Source organism: Condylostylus longicornis, unplaced genomic scaffold (genome assembly GCF_029603195.1).
Source record: "Condylostylus longicornis isolate FDR11 unplaced genomic scaffold, ASM2960319v2 ptg000064l, whole genome shotgun sequence".
In the NCBI taxonomy this organism is placed as follows: domain Eukaryota; kingdom Metazoa; phylum Arthropoda; class Insecta; order Diptera; family Dolichopodidae; genus Condylostylus; species Condylostylus longicornis.
The window spans coordinates 1,065,592-1,086,644 of record NW_026578032.1 but is presented as its reverse complement, the minus strand read 5'-3'; the positions used below and the strand labels follow the sequence as shown (position 1 = coordinate 1,086,644).

Below are 21,053 nucleotides of genomic sequence, written 5' to 3'. Positions count from 1 at the left end.
AATTCGGGAAAAAAATTTCTATATTTTTTTATTTTTTGTATATGTGAGCAAAAATATTTGTACACTTGATGAAGAATTTTTGATATTTGAACCGAAAATTATCATATTATTAAAAAATTATGAATGAAGCATAAGAATTAACAATTAAAAGAAATGAACCGTGGGAAATGTTGTGGTAATAAACTTTTTTCTGTGTAATTTAAAAATTTTAATGTTAACCTGGAAGATTTCCACTAATTCGTTTCCCATCAAAATGCTGTTTTTAAGAATATTTTAAAAAAATTTCATTCTTTTTTTCTTATAGCTTGCAAAATATTTTAATATTAGTATTAGATTTCCAATTAAAATCAACAGGCACAGTTTAAGAATTTTTTTATAGAACGAAACGATAAAAATTATAATTTTTATTTTCAAGTTTTCATGGGACTAAAATTAATGTACTATGAACTAAAAGCACGAATATATAAATACTAGATAAGTAAAAAATATAAGTAGTATAAAGATTCTATAAAAAATCTTGTCTAAAATTCAAACTTTAAACTCATCTAATATTCTTAATGGTTGTTTTAAAGAAAAAAAAAAAGTTTTGTTTTTTTTTTTCTATTTAAATATTGAATAGAGATATGCCAATAACGATATACCAGCAGATTATTGATAGGAAGAAAAAAACTTTAAAAAAAAAAGGAAGGAAAATTTTTCAATATGATTTTTATTGCTATCTATAAGAATTTCGAAAAAAATCCCAGGATATTTTAATCGAAAACTTATAAAAAAGAGTAAACCCACTCAATATTTTTACTCACATATATAGCATAATATGCATAGTGTGGGTGTATATACCTTAGTTTTTAGTTAATCTTTGTAAGTTTCAATATTAGGGTATATCAAAATTGTCAAATTAAATTCTTTTCACTTATAAGAACTGAAATTTTTAGTAAACATTAGGTACCAATATAAAATTTGTGATTGCCAAAATTTATTTCTATAAGAATTTAAAATAATTACTTTGTAAAAGGGGTAAATGCAATATTTTTTAGTGCCAGAGTCTTAAATAGAATGCATTCGTTTATGATAAATTTGATTATTCAAGATTTGACGCTTATTTTCCATATAAAAATTTGAATCCATCTATCGGAGTAAATATGTGTAATTACTTTTATTAATTATGTTTCTTCATATTTTAAACACCTTTCATATAACTGCGTTCCAAATACACGTATATTCGTATTTTAACAGATTTTCATGTAAACAGCTTTCCAGGCGGACATTTCTGCCCAAAAATGGTTCTGTATTAAAATCTTTAAGGAATATGAAAATAAAATGCTACATTAAATTTGGTAAATAATTGATCTGATAATTAATTGCGCCTTTCTCAAAAATTTCGCTTCACTTCATTCATGAACAAAATTTCGTCTTGAAAATATTGTGATCTAGCCCGAAATTATTTAACATCTAGCGTTAAATTTTTAATACTTTATGCAAAGATTAAATTTGTGCAGAAATAAAGATAAGAAAATTCTTTTTTAAAATTCTTTCACCCTTTCCTTTTTTTTTTATTTTTCAAATTAGAATATTTCAGTTTTTAAAGTAGCATTTATCTATATGTCGGAAAATATATAATTTTGTCCTATATATCCACATTTACCCATATACACTTATATATATTATTCTATACATACTTACTATAGGATATTAAAAATAAGGAAAGAAAAAAAAAATTCAATATAAGGAAATTACCATTAAATGACACCATCTACATGTTAATCCTTGATAAGCTTTAATTCTTTTCCGACATTTTGAACAACGTCCATAACAATTTCCATCTACCCAATGATGTAATTGAGTTCCACCACCTTTTGCTTTTTTAGTTTTAACATAAGTTGTTATACAAGATGCTGGAGCATGTTGAACACACCTTTCATGTACAGTATATTTACATACTTGAATGAAAAATAAATAAAAAAAAAACCATTAAATAGAGAAGGGAAATTAAAAATAAGGATTTTTTTTTTAATTTTTTTTTTTTCATTACATATCGGGTACATCATATTATTACTTATTAAATTGCTTCCTGAATAAAAATATTATATATGTACAGTTTTTTTTTTAAATTATTAAATTATAGAGCATATACATACTTTTGAGAAATAAAAAGAGAAATGGAAAATTCAAAATGTACTCGTTGGGAAACGGATAAAAAAAATTAATGGAATATTTAAAATAAATTTAATATTAGAATGTTATGTAAAATAATTAGAAATTTAATATTCAATTAAAATAACCGAATAAAATTACAGTTCTGACTTAACTATAAAAAAAGATTTTTTATGTTAACTGCTTTAACACAGAATTAAAAAGCGAAATTCAATTCATTTATGCAAAATAAGAAAAAATTGTAAATTTCTAATGCAATCTCTGACATTATTTGAACATAAGTACTAGGGAAAAGCAACTTCATTTCCAAATAAATTGAATAAATTAAATAACATACAACAATTTAATATGTAATTTTACTATTTGCCCTAAAATCATAATTAATTTATGATAGCTTAAAAAAAAACTAAACGAAACAGAACTAATGTCACTGCATATCAGTCAAATTACACTCTTTGTGACGTATAGATGACATTTTATTGCCAAATACGTTTTCGTTAACAAAAAATAAGCATTACGTTTTAAAATACATTAACAATAAACACAAGACTCAATAAAAATTGATGTTAAAAATAAATTCTGACATTCTCTGTCAAATAACTCTCTTCATTTGTCATATTACATACTTCTATTGTCACTACTATCATAATACCCCCCCAATGGATTTGTCATTAGAAAAAAAATATCTATATTTGTATTTTTTAAAAAAGCAAGTGCAATAAATGGAATGACATTAATTATTGACATTGAGAGGACATTGCCACCTTCATTGATATTTTATTTCTATATTGTCATAATAATATTGTTTAATTTTTATATTTCGCCCAAATGTATGCAAGTTTTTTTCATATAATTATATTAATGAGCTAATTATAGTTAATATTTCTGATTATATAATAAATCTCATTAAAATGATTAATTTTAATATTCAATACCAATACATATAAAATAAAATATGGTATATAGATATTTATAAAAACATTTTTTTTTTTTTAAATTAAGAAAATAATCTCATTAGGTAAAAAGAAAATCATTATTTTATATGCAAATATCTATATAATAAATTTTACTAAGAAAAAGGTTCGTTTCCTTGAAAAATTCTGTATTTTTATGTACTAGTATATTGAAATTTAAAAAAAATGAAGGAAATGTATTACATTTTGTAGTATGTTATCTATCAAAAAAAAAAAAAAGAAAAATATCAAATAATAACTACAATAATAATTGAAAATTTATACTAGAATAACAAATAATTGCACATGTTAGCTATGTGTGTTTAACATAATATTATTTAGTTGGATTGAAAAATACATTTGTATAACATATTCTATTACAAGGACAACAGTATATATATATATATATATATTCAAGTATGAAATATGATATACAAGAATGTGTATGTAGATATACTTGCATTCGAATTACATGAAAATATATCGCGCCGTCATAATATTCTTCAAAAAATTTTCTATATATACATATACGTTTCTATTCACTCCAGGAATGTTTTCATATAGAATTCCATAATATAGAAAGAATGATGAAGAAAAGAATTCATGTACACACAAAATATATTTTCTTATACTTTATTTATTTTTAAATATTTATATTTTTATATCTATATTGGCACATTTGTACACACAGATCCTATTTCAATAGTAATGTTATCAATATTTTTTTTTCATTCTCAAGGATATTATATATAAATAAGAATATTATATGATTGTATTGAAACTAGACAAGGAAATATGTTTTACAATTTTTTTTTTTCAATTTCTTTGAAAATTCTTCATTATTTTAAATATATGCATACATACATATATATATACACTTATGCATATATTTAGATTGCTAGTTATAAAAGTTTCTTATTTATATTTGTGAAAAGTTTTGATCGTAAGATAATTTTTAAATTATTTAAAATTTTCTTCTTTTTTTTCATATTATAGAAAGGAAAATTCAATTTAAAATATCTTGAAATATAAAATTTTATATGTAAACTTCATAAATTTTGTATGTTTTAAAGCCTTCATGTTGGGATGCTTTAACGAAATTGAGAAGTCTTTCTCAAGGACTGTCATCAAATTTACGAGAATTTCTGAAAATATTTGCAAGCAGAGCAGAATGAATGAATTCAAATAAAATTTCGTGGATGCTTAAATATATGCCATTATTCAAAATAAATTCCTTTTAGAGGACTGTAAACGACTACAAAAACAAAAGACAGGAAAAAGTCCAAAAAAAAAAAAAAGAAATCCAGGAATATTTTTTATTTTTCAATCCGTCAAATAAAATATTTTATTTTTATTTGGTGATCCTTTAAACTTTTCGTAATCGATCAAATTGTTCAATTTATCCAAAATGGCTTAAAATAAATAAAAACCCATAGATTACAATAATAAAAATTTGAACCCTTTAACAATTATGTTTTTCTTAATACATATACTTGTACATATTTGTATGTATGTATATAGTGTGGTAACTATATGGATAAACATATTTAAAATAATTTGTCATAACAAGTAATTTTGATCCTTAACCATCAATTTTCTATAATTGATACATCGATTTCTTCCTTCTTTTTTTTTTGTTTTATCCTTTTTGTATTTTTGCATTTTTGTTCTTTTATTTTAAAGACATTGATAAATTTATATCTTTTGGATATTTAATATAAAAATTCCAATGATTTCCTATTCATATATACATATATGTACATATATACATACTATTGTATATATGTATTAGTAAGGATATAAGCTTATTATATGGATTTCATTACAGTTTTAATATATAAGATGTAAATAAATCTCCTTTAGGCTAGGTCAATAAAAAGTCAAAGGAAAAGGAAAAAATTCTTATGCAATTATTTTACATATACGTCTATACAAATATATACTCGTATGTATACATTCTTTATGTATATTTCCGTATTTAGGCATGAAAATCATTTATTTTACAATAAATGTGATGTGTTTTATAGCCCCTTAGTGTATAACTATATATATGTAATCTAAATTTTACACGTTTCTAATTTTGACAAAGTAAAATAAAAACAATATGAAAGAAAAAGAACTTTTCATTCGTGATCCTTCAGAGATTTTAAGTGATAGAATTTTTTTTTTTTTTTTGGTTTATTGGAAGTATTCAGTAAAAGCATAATAAGATATAAAAATTACGTGCTTTTATTGGAAAAATATTTTCATTCTGAAAACTTCTAAAAATATTGTAAACGTTTATTAATAATTGTGAAAGACAAGGAATGCCATATTATAAGCAATAAATTCAATATTTGGACTGAATACTTCAGCTAAAAATCATCTAAAAATCACTAATAATAATAGCCAAATGCTGTGGCAGACTCTTCATTAGAATTAATGAAAATTAAAGCTGATTAACAGTAGCAGTTTCTATAATTGAGATTATTTCAAAAGCTACATACGAGGACTTTAATTATATAAGAAACGACCTAAAAATATAATGATTTCCCGGAACACTGTGCATGCATGTATAACCAAAAAACAAAGAATTTAATGGTTTATTTTTATTATGCCTTTTTCATTTTCTTTTCATTATGTATAAATTCTCTTTAGAATCATAAAATAAAAAGCAGAAATATAATCTCATAAAATTTTCTTTTCTATTTGATCGGATTGTGAACCATTTACATATACACTTATAGATTTTTAGCTATTTGATTTTAGTACATTTGTCAAATAATTAGGACAAAAAAAATGTACTCATTTGGTTTATTCTATTTTGTTAGTTCGACTCTAACTCTGTCGGCACATTGATTACGAAACTTCATACATATCTAATTTTAGGTTGAAGTCAATTTTTAGATGTAAGCTTGAAACATGAAACTTTTGAAAATAACAGTGCTCTCTTTCAAGTTTCAATTCTGCAAAATGAAATAGATTATTGTGACTAAACAGCAATTACTTGTATAGAATTTCAAATAAGCGAAAAGATTGTGTGTAAGAATTTAAGTACGAATTCATAGTAGCATCAACGAGCATTTTTTATAAATTTCTGACCTAAATTGTTTAAAAGACGAAAAGGTGAACAAAGATCTCGTAAATTATCTAAGTGAAATGTGCCACTTTGCAAATACGATAATTGGTTTGATCAGAATTTATTTTTCATATACATACATTTCTTTTTCCAAATACATGATGGAAAATATCAAAATTAATTTTATGTTTCTTGTTATACTAAGTATAACTTAAGGATGTTTTACATTTTACGCAGCAAAAATTAATTAATTTCCTTAAAGAATTCCAAAAATTTTAACCCAATTTTCGTTTTCTCCATATTTTGTTATTCATACAAAATTAATTTAATTTTTTTAACAATATATTATAATTTTATATTAATTTTTTTATATTTATAAGAATTTGGATATTTTAATCTTTTTTTTTTAATTAAAATTTTTGGTAAAACGTGAAAAGAGCTATGATTTTTTCAAAATTAAATTTTCGTATCAAACTTGTATTATGTGTTCAAAATTGATATCAAACATGTTGCAAGTAAAATCTCATATATTTTAATTTTGAAATGAGTTAATTAAATGTCATTTTAATGTCATTGCCAAAATACAGTGAAAACGCAAATAATATAATTTAAAAGTAAGATTTTTAAATTAAAATCTAAGCGAATTTGCACTTTTTTTTTCATTTTGTTATACAGGAATATAAAGCAATAAATGCATAAGTAAAGTCGTACTTAATTATTAATTAAAATTTTCAAATTTTAATATTAAATTGGAAAAGGATTTTCTCGCACTCAATTTGTAATGAAATTTTGCGTACATATAAAAATTTATTCAATTCTTATTGCAGTTTATTTTCACTTTATAAATTAAAGATTCAATTAAATACGTGAAAATTTTTTTTTCGTATATCAATTTTCAAATACATTTGTATATGTATTCATCTATATATAATGTAAAGCCTTATAAATACATTAATAAATAATATATGAAAATTTTCCAACAAAATTGAAAATAAATTGAATAAATAATTCAACAAAAAATATTCATTAATAAATAATGCAGTATAAAAGTGTAAACGAAAAGGATCAAAAATAAATTTTTCAAAAATTTATTATTGCATAAAATAAAAATAATAAAACTAACGTTCATATGAGAACTGTTAAAATTTTGCGCAACCATTTATATTTATGTAGTTACTTGGTTTTAACTTTTTCATTTGATTATAGTCACAAAAGCACAAAATAACAATAAATCGAAATATTTAAAATGACTGCACATTTTTCTCATTATTTTATTTTATCTTAATTAAAACAAACCTGGGCTATGTAGCGAATTCTTTAATGGTACTGAAATACCCTTAACGTTGAATGTTGTTAAAGTTGTTTCGTTTCTTGTCGTCAAAATATTTAAAACCTGTCAGCAGATCTAGCCTTAAAGAGGACTAGTGAGGACGTTACCAACGAGGCAGAGAAGGTATTACGGATATATCTGAACATAATAAAATTAAATCAAATTTTGGTGAGTGGGTCTATCCCTCTACCTATTCAATCGTCGAAATGTTAAAATCGTCGTATTTTAGTTATTTCAACTTCTTTAGCTGGGAGAGAATTCGATGGTGGCTATAAAATCCTATTGGACTTAGATGAGCAGGCAAAGAGCAGTCTTTATTTTCGATCCTTAAAAAAATTCCTTCTTAAATTGTTACAGAGAGCTTTACTGGGAGAGATCCCAAAGAAAAAATACTTATTTTCAGCTGCAAAACTTGGTCGCAACCATTTCTGAGCAGTATATATAGGTATTTAATAAAAACGAAATTTTTCTACGTAGTAAAGACCTATTCAAATTATCCAGCAATAAATCAAGTTAGATTATAAACATATTATAAAAGCTTCGACAATAAATTAGAAAATTAAGTTATTTGTTCAACAATATCGTAATTTGTAAAGGAATATAATTCGAGTATTTATTTCTTTAATGCTTCAATTGCAGCAAACAAAAATCGGAGTCATTGACATTTTTTTAATCGAAAAAATGAATTTAAAAATTCAATAATTTTCAATTTTTTTTCATATAAAACATTTTAATTTACATATGTACATATATCGTAAAACTTACAATATGAAATTTATTTTTCATTCTTTTATATCGTATATGATATGTCAAAATATTATTTATGTTTGACATTTTGCAGTCTACAGGTAAACAATATTTATGAAATAATAAAATTTTTAATGAAAACTTCATACACACTTCATAATATTTGTGTATTTACTTAAAATTTATCTCAAATATAAAAAAAAAACATTATATGTACACAATATTATGTAGATTATTCTCTCACAAGAAGAGAATAATAAAAGTGCAAATACTTGTGTACATGCACAAAAAGAAAAACAAGCACGGATTTACAAAACATAAATTTATTTGAATATCAAACGTCAAATTAACACAAAACAAAAGAGTAAGGGAAATGGAAAATCATATTATATGTATATAGGTATGTATAAAATAAATAGTATAATATCGTATATAACGTTTACCCGTATTTTTACAATAAAATGAAATCTGGATAAGTTTTTACCTTTGAAATATTTTCTTTAATATTTCATTTTTATATACCATCATAATTTTTTTTTCTCTTTTTTTCTTTGTCAGAATCCCTGTTATTACTGAGAATGTTTTTCATTAAAAAGTTTTATTAAAATATGAAGAAAAATAAAACAAGATATTAAGAGATGTTTTTTTTAAAAATTATGATGAAAACTGCCGACATACAAACAAAGAATCGCAACAAAGAATGAAATAAATACAAGTATACTACTTATACCAATTTAAATAAAGCAGAAAATAATTGTCAGAACTCTTGAAATTCAAAGTTTCCCGTAACTTGCTTTAGAGTTGCCTTTTCATTTTCGATTTAATTTTTTATAAAAAAAACTTAATTTATTGTCATACAGAGCCTTCATATATATTTTTAAGTAAAACCGTTAATTATTTTTGAAAAATTACCAGAAAGGTAAAATTGAGCCGCAGGTTACAGCAAACGTTGGAACTTAACACAACGACTAGAATTTTTGGTTCATTCGAACTTAAGGTACCAGAGTGCTTAGACCAACAGATTGCTTTTATTGATCCATTTTATATGCAACGGGTTCGATAAAAGAAGTCGATGTATTAATTACCCACTTTACAGATTTCTCAATGGTTAACATTTGACGCTTAGCTTTCTCTTCACTGTGCATATTTATATAAATACTTCCAGATGGAATTCCTAACGGAATATGGTGTTCTCATTCTCAATAGAGAGAAATAGAGGAATGATTATATAGTATATGATATATACTTGTTATAAACCTTGAGGCATTTTGAAAATCAAAAATTTACTTGATGGTGCTAATAAAAAAAAATTTGAAATGTGAATGCGAAAAGAAGTGAAAATTGCCCCTTGAAATATCAACGAAATTAGAATGAAAATTTTTAACTTTATATTTTGGATTTTTTTTTTTTGTTGGTAACAAACAACTTTTTGTTATGAATTTGAAAATTTGAAATTTGTTATAATTAAAGTTTCATTGAAATTATAATGTTAACATATTTATTATGTATAATTTTTTTTCCTGGTAGTGTGTGAGAATGAACATGAAACTGTGTTTTTATGCAAAAATTTTGTTTTTTATATTCCTAATACAGGATATGCGTAAGTATACCGTATTTTGTTAACATATTTTCAATTTTCACAACGTAACAAATATAGATAATTGTTCAAAATTATCTATACTTCTCTAGATTTCGGGACAAAAATATAATGATCTTAAATATACATCAGTATATATGTGAGAATAAATTCTTGATTGGTAATTTTGTAAAGAGTAGAAAATGAAAGAAAATTAAATTGACATTGACAGTTGACTGTGGATTATGGAATATAAATTTGATGATAAGTTTAGGTATGTATTTCACGCAATGCCATCATTTTTAAATGCTACCGTATAGGAATGACAAATTTAGATTATCATTTTGAACCATATGCACGCGTTCGTTCGGCCGGGTGGAAAGAAATAAAAAGAATTTTGTTTTTTTTTTTTGTTCCATCCTTTTTGAATTAGAGTTTTAATTTTTTGTTTTACTATATAGCATTCTATTTACGATCATCATGGTAAAAGTAGTAAAAATAGATTGGAATTTTCGTTTCTTTTTTTTGTTTTGTATTCTGTTGATAAGTCCTTAAAGGATGAACGCGTGATTGTATATGAAATGACAAAGCAATTTCTTTTTTTTTTTTTTTGTATACAAAAATAAAACTTTTACTGAAATGTGAAAGTGATTAATGATTTTTTTCTCTATTTTTGTTCAAGTATTTTTTTGTTCCGATTTTCTTCAGGAATTTTTTTTTTAAATTATCATTGGAAAATTTGTATCATTTTTCTATTTAATATAAAAAATAAATATTATATAATATTCTCATAAGGATTAAGGATAAAAATTGACTTATAAAGATTAACTTATTGTAATTTTAAAAATATTTTGGATAACAAAATTTACTAACAATAGGAGGGCAGTAATATTACAAGGGAGAGGAAGTTTTTTATGGGCGCATATAGGTATAATCTCTGGAATTCAAAAATTCAATATCTGATTAGAAGCTATTAGATGAACGGAATGTGATTACTCTGTCGTGAAATTATTATAATATTTTATAAGTTATTGAAAATTAGCCTAACATAAGATACAATCAACTAATGAGTAGTTGAGCTTTAAAGACGGAAAATTGTAATGTGTTACGAGATTGAAATTCAATTTTAAATGCTTGCTCCGCAAATTCATTTATTCATTTATTATAACGCCAGTATATCGTTGATTGAATATTTTGGCATCATAATTAGGTGAAGTGTAATGTTATTGAATTAAGGCAGCTGTTTGTCTAGCAACTTTATTGCAGCTAATTAATATTGAAACTTCTTCGTAATGTTGATCTAATTAAAAAGAAACATTAAAGTCAAATATCTACATTTTTTTTACAAACAATGCAAACCATAATTAAACGAATAAAATTCAATACTTTTAAAAATAATAAAAAGTATTTAGTATAAAAAATTAATGCGTGTTCAGACACATTAGGCACATATGTTGCAAAAAATCAAAATCACAGTGTGATTAATAGATTTTGTCTAGCTTGTAATATTTGCTGATGATTCAATATTTCAAAAATGACTCAAGTTTTGTCGAATTAGATGAATTAACGATTTTTTTAATTTATTTAATTTTATTGTAGAATTAATTATTAAAGTTTAAATTAATAAGCTTGTATTTTATGAGGTAATTTTTTTCTCTCATCTGCAAGCGTCTACTCATAGGTTCTTCTAAGATAGAGAAAACAATTTTTATTTCGTGTCATTGCAAAGCGTAAGTTGTTTAACATTAAATTTTGTTTTGCTAAAGAACCTTAATTAAATAATTAACAAACTGTGCTGACATTTGAAAAACAAAAAAGCTTTATTGAATCATGCGATCCCACTCAAATAATCAAAAATACACAAATATGACTTCAATGATCTTTATTATTCCATAAAGCATTGACTTTATTTAAAAATTATATTATTTTTAATGACAATAAATTATAAAGTATAGGAATATTACTTATTAATGTTTTCTAGTGGTTCTAACTCACGAAAATTGCTATTAAGGTTAACATTCTGTTAAGAATTAATTTATGAAAGTAAGCACATGTCGATATAAATTAAAAATTAAAATAAATGATTAAATAATAATAAATTCTTTATATTAAACACAGATTTTTTAAGAAGTCGAATGCTGAAAGGAAGGGATTTGAAAGTTGCTAACTATTTATAATGAAATAAAGTTTAATTCGTAAAACATTTGTAGTAGAAGTTTTGTTATAGTATATAAGAAGAATTTGAATGAATTGCGATAAAATCGAGAACTGTTATTGACAACTGCACATATTATTCTGTTTAATACTATTACATTAAGAGCAAAATTGATTTGCATGACAGCAAAATCTATTCTTGGAAGGTAATTTTACTCGCAAAATTATTCTTGGAAGGTAAATTTACTCGCAAAATATTACTCTTTTGTGGGTATTAATTTCTCATAATTCTATTTTTGCAGTTTATTTAGTGTAGGATTAAGCTAAAAACTTTAATTTTTAGACTTTTTTACTACTATATTATTCAAAATATTCTTCTGAAATATAGACTCTGCTTAAATTATTTCAATATTTCACAAAATTTTTTTAACAGTATTACTATAATTCTATTAAATATAAACTTTTTTGAACTTATAATTTTATACTCTTTTCGAAACAAGCCTCAATAACACAATTTTATATTTTTCGCAACAATGTCAAGTAGAAAGTGGGTAGCTATACCTACCCACTAAATTTGAATCACTAAGCTCTCAATAGTTAGAAGTATCTAGTCTCGCGTTTAGTTCTCAATCTAGTTAGAAAGAAGTAATTAAATGCTATTAAAATTTTTTTATTATATATCAAATTTAACGAGAAAATTTCTTTATTCTGATATTTTCACAGATTTACAAAATTTCCATTTTAATTCTTATAAATGGCAAGAATTATATTTATTCAATTCCGTTTTTTTTTTTTCTCCAATAATTTTCTAAAAGTACTTGTATATCTAATACTGCATGATATCAATAAAAAGACAAGTAGAACAAGTAGAATTCTCGAAATATCAGAAAAAAAAACAACTATATGCAAAATCGTTTTCAAAATAAAAATAAGTTAAATTTTTATGTCTGAGTCCTTTTCCCATTTTGACAACCAAAGAAAAAAAAACAAAACAGAAAAACATTGAAGATGAATCGAAAAAAATAAATTAAATATTCAAATATTTGATTGTCATCGTACCTCAATCTTTTGAAAATCGATTTTTTTTTATTTGATTTTATTATTTTTGTAACCCGAAAAAGTTGTAAATTATTCAAGAATGAAATTTTTTTCTAAGGCAATAGAAATTTAATATAAGAAAAAGAGAAAAAAAAAATAATTCTTGTTTTCTCTTAAAAAAAAATAACAGACATGTAAAAATAAAAAGTTACAAGTTAACAATTGTTTATGAACTCTAAATGGAAAGAACATGGAAGAATAGGGAAATTTTAGAAAAAAAAAATAAATTTTTGATTGTATGAACTTGGTTGTAAACGAATGTGTTATTCGAAGATCGATAAAAAGTGTAAACGATTCTATAGTAATTTCAATATGTCAAATGTACTAGAGTGTGAATTTATTTTAGCAAAATTGAAAATTTTATTTCCTTGAAAATTCAATTTAATTTTTGAAAAATATTGTAATTGAAATAGAATTCTCTTAGAATCAAGCTGTATTAACAAATTATTGATATTGCTGGGTGTAGATACAGCGATATCAGATTAGAAAAAGTAATCAGAATTGCTTGAATTCGGAAAATAGAGTACCCATGAACATTTGATATAAAAACTGAAGGAAACAAATTTGAACAAAATGAACAACTTAAATTATTTTTGGAATTCATAAAAAAACAAAAAGGCAAGCTGATAGGTAAATATACAATAAATACTTCTAAATATAAAATAAATATTTCTGACATCAATTATAAAAAGTTTGATTTTAGGTACATATGTAATTCATAAAGAATTCAGAAAACAGAAGACACGTTATCCAATATCCACCAGATTCTTATAAACATTACTTAAAAGAAAATATCAAAAGTAAAAGTCATATAGTTGAGAAATATTAGGGAAACTGATCTGAAATTAAAAAAATTTTTTAATATTAGTATGTACACATGATTTCAATTGAAGAAAATTATACAATGCGGGCCGAAGAAATGGATACTGCGCGTTAAAGAAGAGATTCTTATGAAAACAATACATAAATCCAGATTTTATACAAAATTTCTATTTTCTATTTTAGTAGATACTGAATTTTGATGAAAAATTTTATGAGATATGCACATAAATTACTAGAACAATAATTTTATTAAAAATCCTATTTTGATTTCAAAAAATTAATTTTGTCAATAAAATTTGAATGTAAATATGTATAATTTTTATTACATATTTTTTTATAATATTTAAAATGCTTTTCAAATTTAAGTGATATGGGAATTGTATAAACGTACTGTTCTAATGTTCATAAAAAGAAATCTTGTGTATAGGTATATGAAAAATTTTCCAAATTTTGTTCATTAATATTGAACAAATGCAGTAAAATTAATGAAATATTTTGTTATCACATAAAAACATACATAAATATTACAATGTAATTAATGTAGAGGGAATTCTCATCGAAAAATTTCTATTTAAATATTCAGTAATGATGGTCATTGTTACAAAATATTTCCAAAATTAAAAATGATTTTATATAATGAATAATATTGTCATCAACCTATAGAAAAGGTTTTAAATTAAACAACCTAAATAGTTGTATGTGTATACCTGTATAATGCAAACAAATCATTAATGTAGGTAAATTTATTATCAGGCACGTATTCCATTAATTGACGATATTAACTTATATAATATATTATACAAAATTATTTATATGAATGTATAAAAACTATTGATTTAACAATTATCAAAATTACAAGGTAATTTGAAGTGAGAGACAAACACATATATTATGTGATGTGTTAATTTATATTGTATAGTTAGGGCTTATTTATAACATATTATGCTTGTAGCTGTAACTGCTACATAATTATAAAATTTATTTATGTTGAGTACATTTAGTTGTACATATTAATAATATTTTAATATAAGATAAATAAGCGTTTAGAATTTATAATTCATTTTGTTTACCTATATATATAATAATATTGGAACATATGCATGAAAAACTTTAAATTTTTAGTATAATATTTATTTATTGTGTTAGAATAGACCATATTTGGAAGTATGTAGCATAAAATTGATATTATGAATATTAAAATGCTCATTTTAACAGTATAAGCATAATATTAATGTACTGGTTTAAAATAAATTATTTTTCAATTATATAGAAACTAGTAGAGAAATTGAAGAATTTTTTAATTAAATTACATACACGATTGTTCTAATAGAATTTTTTTGTAAAATTTATTTAAAATTCAAGTTATTTTATTTAATAACCTAATAATAAGCAATATTTTTTTAAATCTATTTTTACGATTTTATAAATTTCTGCATAAATTATATAATTTCTACCTTAGTGTTTACATTGTACCGAATAAACTATGCGCAAAACGAGAGCAAACTATGCGAATTATAATATTATGCACTAACATTTATTTTTGCAATAAATAAAACCTATTTTTGATTTTTATATTATGCAAAACTTTAAACAAATAATGTTATTGTTAGACATACTTAAATAAGAACTAAAATACCGCATTTTTATGAAAAGAATTAGAAAAGCATTTTATTGCTCTTTTTTAAGTGAAAATTAAATTTTTTATTTTTTTAATTTATTCAGTAACTAATAAAATGTCTGTAATAATAAATATTTTTTTATTTTCTTTAAGTAGGTTAAAGCTATAAAAAAAAAATTTGTCTGCACTATAAAATTAGTAAATTTAATATTCGCATTAAAGAAATTTTCTATTAAAATTTTTTGAATAATATTGAATTTAGAATTCATAGATATGTAGAAATTTTTATTATAATTAAATTAAAAATTAGTTTTTAATTATTCTTAAAATTAATTATAGTCAATTTATTATAGAATAAACTAACCTATACCATGGTATTATAAACTAACCTATATATCATGGTATAATATTTTAATATTCCTAATTATAATTTAGTACTCTACTCTTTAGTTCGATAAAAATTTAGGCAACACTGCTAGTGTAATACTAATAATATATATGTAATTTAAAATCTCTTTCAAAATAGCTCGTTTTCTAAAAAATTAATAGCACTCTAATTTTTATTTAAAGCAATGCATAATTTTTATGTATTTTTATCAAATAAAATCTTAAAATTCTGCAAAATTCAAAAATAGTATGCAAATTTTAAAAAATAGGTTTTTCTCATATCCTATAATTTGGAATCAGTTTATTTTCAATATTTTTTTGCTAATAAACATACAAATATTTACATTTTTGCAGAAAAATATAAAATCTTAACAATATTGAGAAGTAAATATTAAGCAATATTAAATACATGCATATACGTGGTTAATTTAAATAAATTTATTTGTTTTTGATATTGTTGAATTTAATTTTTATATTAAAAATATTAAAAATTCCCTATACTCGTACAGTGTTGCTTTTTTGAAATTTACCTTTGGGAGTATTTTTGCATTTCAAATTAATTCATTAAATTTCAATAATTTTATTTCACTAAACCAAAATATTTGAAGCATACTAATTATTAGAATTTAATTATTATAAATGCATATTATGCAGTCATTTTACATGAAAAACAAAAATGAAATCTAAAATAAAATTTAAAACTCTGATTTAATTCAAATTTAAATTTTAATACGAAAAAAACAAAAACCATTTGAACGTGACAAATAATTATTTTAACTTCCTTTTTCCGACACTCATATTTGCATATATGAACAGTGTACACATTTGTATTTGATTTTGTTAAGTACAAAATTTCTATTTAAAACTCTAGTCTCTTATAATAATATTCTTATATTGTATATATTAAGGAAAAGAAGAGAAAAAAAGGACATTATTGTAAATGCCAATAATAAAAAGAAGACATACCCAATAATAAAATTTGTATATATTTTTAAATATACGTGCCCTGTTTGAATAATTTTTTCAATGAAATTCCAAAACAAAAGACAAAAAAAAAAAAATTAAGAACTTGGAGGATATCATAAAAATTTTTCTTATTTTTTCTTTTTTTGTTTTTTTTTTTTTTAAATAGTAGCGCAAATAGAATAATATACAAATATTAAAAATCTAATTCTATATTTTTAAATTATGTAAAACAATCTAGATTTTTCTTTTCTATTTAAATCAGTTGATTAAAACAAAAGGAAAATTTTATGTCAAATTTGGTAAAATATTTAGATTTTTATTAAACGCGAATAGATTTTTGGGAACTCACTTCATGATTAAATTTTCAAAAAGAATTTTTGGTAGTCAATAGCAAACGCAACTCAAATTTATATATAAAATTTGATTGTGGGAATTTCCAAGTATGAAGGGAGTGTTTGTATATCATTTATCTAAAACAATCGCAAATAAGATCGAAACGTAATTAAAATTCGAAATTAAAATCTTATTACAGAGTTCAATATAAAAATAAATGCAAAAAGGAACGTATAACCTTAATATTACCCGAAAACGTTATTTTCTGTAAAATGTAAAAAAATTTGCTCGAAATCAAAATATAAAATTGTTGAAGTTATTAATATTTCTATCTGTAGTCAACATATTTTAGATAAGTCAGGAATTTTATTAATTTCATGCTACAATTTTCATTATTACACTAAAATGTTATTCTAAGAACATGTTATTTACTTCGATTTTAGCAGTAATGTAAAATAATAACCAAACGAGAAAATTACGCTATAATGAAATGCTTAGATTATTATTTTTTTTTATTGTACACGTTTTATATAACTATAATATTGTATGTACAAATATATAAGTAATATATGTTTGTTATGACGTTCTTTCGATCTGTAATACTCATGTAAATTAATATATAAAAAATTTTTTTTTAAAGCTTTTCTATTCAATTTTTTTTTATCTTATGTTTTTTTTTGTATCTCTCTTCTGTGTATAGCTTTAAATTGATTGTATGTAGGTTACGTGACAAATCTCGAGAAAAAAATAAGCAAACAAAAAAGCGAAATTTCTAAAACAAGAATTTTTTTTTTTGTTAATTTTATATTTTTCTACCCAAAGTTTCATATAAATGTAGAAAATTTAATAGATAAAACTAAATATTTTTATATACATATGGTTAACAAATTAATTCGTTAAAAAATTTACGCATTATAATGACAAAACTATTATATTTTATAGGAGAAAGCGATTTTTCGCGAATAATTCATTTATAGAAATTTTTATATTTATAAAGACATAATGCTTGTAATTAAATATATTGTGTAGAATATACATTATATTAATGTATATTCTACACAAATGTTCTTCTTTATAAATTTAATTATAACACTTTATATGAACCAGTAACAATTATTTTAATGTATTTAATATTGCTTTGTCTTATTAAATCTTCATTTTAGTATAAAGGCATTATTGTCACATAAAATTTAAGAAAATTTATAGTTATTGTGATTTATATATTTAAAAGAATCTCTAAAATGACATCACAAAGGATTGTAGTTTTATTGCATTGTGTTTTTGTGTTCCATTTTTAAGAAAATAAATTATATATTAGTATTGAATATTTCAAAATTCGTTTATGCATATTTTACAAGCCCTATTTCGTATACCAACGCATCTATATAATACAAATGTAAATTTATTTTTAAAATTTGATCATTTAGAATCTTGAAATAATTTTAAATTCGAAACAAATCTGATTTCTATCATATTTGGATTCGAATTCTGAAATCAGATTTTTTAATATTTATTATTTCAGATTTTCAATATTTTTCAATAAAAGTAGAGAATAACAGAATTTTTTAAAAGAAAATCTTGGAAATATTATTTGAAATTAATTTGGTAAGCACTTAAAAATTATGAAACAATCATCTAATTTTCATAACTAATAAAACTTATTATATAACTAAATGCAATTTCTTTGAATTTTCGTAATTTATTTTCAACTAAAATATTAATATATTCACTTTATTCTTTATATATTTTTTTTTCTAAATCAAGGATTTCTTTTTTGCTTTTGCATTTAATTTTTGAAATTGTTTCAAATACATTATTTTTTATTGAAACTTATATACTATTTTTTTATAATAATAAAAAAATATATATATGTATATATTTATATACATATATACACAAATATGATACTTACACACACAACATAATCCTTTTTTTCCTAATCCAACAAGCATATTTAAGCATAAATTACAATAAGCTGGTTTACTAAAATGTTTCAGTCTCCATACATGCATACCATCTTCTTTAAGGGCGGTATTATCAACTCCTTTTTATTTTTTTTCCCCCAAAAATATATATATATATATATATATTTTTTATATATCCAGCATACAAACAATATATTTGTATAAGTATATCCAACAAAAGTATAATATATATTAAATAAGATGAATTAACCATAAAATATGTAACCAACAAAACCACCACACCCCCCAAAAAAAACAAAAATATTCAAATAGGATCCATTGATGTATTAAAAGTTATTTTCATTATATTCAGAGAGTTGTTGATGATGATGATGTTGATGATGGTGATGATTAAATTATATTCAAAGTTGAGTTAAGTATAAAATCAATGTTGATGACATTGATTGCGATATAAAGCGATCATCATCAAGAGACGATAATTGTAATGATGTAAGGTAATGATGGAAGAAAAAGAAAAATAAAAAAAATTTGAGACGATGTTTCAATTGTCGTTGTCATGCCAGTGTAGATTTTTTTTTTTGGTATTTGAAGAATTTCCATATAAGAACAATATGTAAAAGAAAAAGAAAAACAAAAAAATTAGATTAAAAAAATCATTTTATAAGATATTTAAATAAATAAAATAAAATATTCTTAAATAAAATTTAAGTATAATCAATAATTTATTAATGATATATTGTTGTTATTGATATTATTCATCGTAATGAAAATTATTATAATATGTAAGCACCTATATAAAAAACGTGTTATTTATTTAATATTATATTCACATATACATTATGTATAGGTATATTTTCATTCTATTACAAATTCATTATTATGAAATATATAAATTTCATATAAGTATATATGTTTACAATTCAAATAATATAAATTTCACAGTAAATCGCGCATTCATTTCGCACAGGTATTGAAATTTTTTAAGAAAATGAAAATATTTTCTAATATTGTGTAAATGAGCATATGACAAAAAAAACTGAAAGTGTAATTGTCGACATGCTTAAATTTTGAAATTTTTTACTTTTTTTTTCAAATTAAGTTTATGCAAATCTGTAATAAATAATCTTAACCGACGGAATCTGAAAATATTGTTGTTAGTTATTGTTATGTTATGAAAAGTTTATTTCAAAAAACTATTAATTAAAATTAATTAGAACTAGATTAGAAATCTTACAATTATTTAGAATTTTAATTAGAATTTTAAATATAAGTGTGTAGTCGAATTTAATACACTCGAATAAGTTATTATTATTGTTTTTAAAATTGATAAAATTCAATATTTACTTTTTTAATAAAATCTTTCAATCGTAAAGGGCATGACATCAATTAAAATTTCTAATCTGTAGAGTGTATAATTTTTTTAATTACAAAATTAATTTTTCAAATTACAATCAGCTAATGATAACAGAATATTGTAATTTTAAGATGAAACAAAGCCGAAATTCTTTTTTGATTAAAATTTAACAATACAGAAAAATTAATGTTATTCTTATAATTTTTACATTTTTGCAAAATTCTCTCTTTTTTTAATTTTTGCTCAAATTTTTTTGCTCACAAAATTCTTTGCTCCTTAAATTATACGTTACATATTATAATCAGAAATAATTATGTATATAAAACGAAATGTGATTCTTGTATTTGTGTTATTGTTAAAGATTTTCACAATTTCTCATTCTTTATAAGTCTTCGTTAAATATTTTTTCTTTTATTATTTACCTAATAGAACTAGAAGTGGAATTGTCGTCATGCCACCTCGTTGCCATTCTTCTAATGATACAGTGCCATCAGCATCATAATCAATTTCTACCATCATGTCTTGAAGTATCTGAAAACATAATAAAAATTTAAGATTACTTTTTCATTTTTTATAAT

At 22.3% G+C, this 21,053-nt stretch overlaps 1 protein-coding gene across 1 annotated transcript in view; it reads right to left on the bottom strand.

The window, feature by feature from the left end:
• The window catches only part of LOC129612220 (diacylglycerol kinase 1), a 204,505-nt gene that overhangs the window by 35,455 nt on the left and 147,997 nt on the right, over window positions 1-21,053 (bottom strand). Inside the window, exons 9-11 of the mRNA XM_055525747.1 lie at window positions 20,898-21,006; window positions 19,109-19,240; window positions 1,738-1,940 (exon numbers count right to left, since the gene is read on the bottom strand). Of these exons, the coding sequence (XP_055381722.1) occupies window positions 1,738-1,940; window positions 19,109-19,240; window positions 20,898-21,006 (444 nt within the window). The remainder of the gene's footprint in view (window positions 1-1,737; window positions 1,941-19,108; window positions 19,241-20,897; window positions 21,007-21,053) is intronic.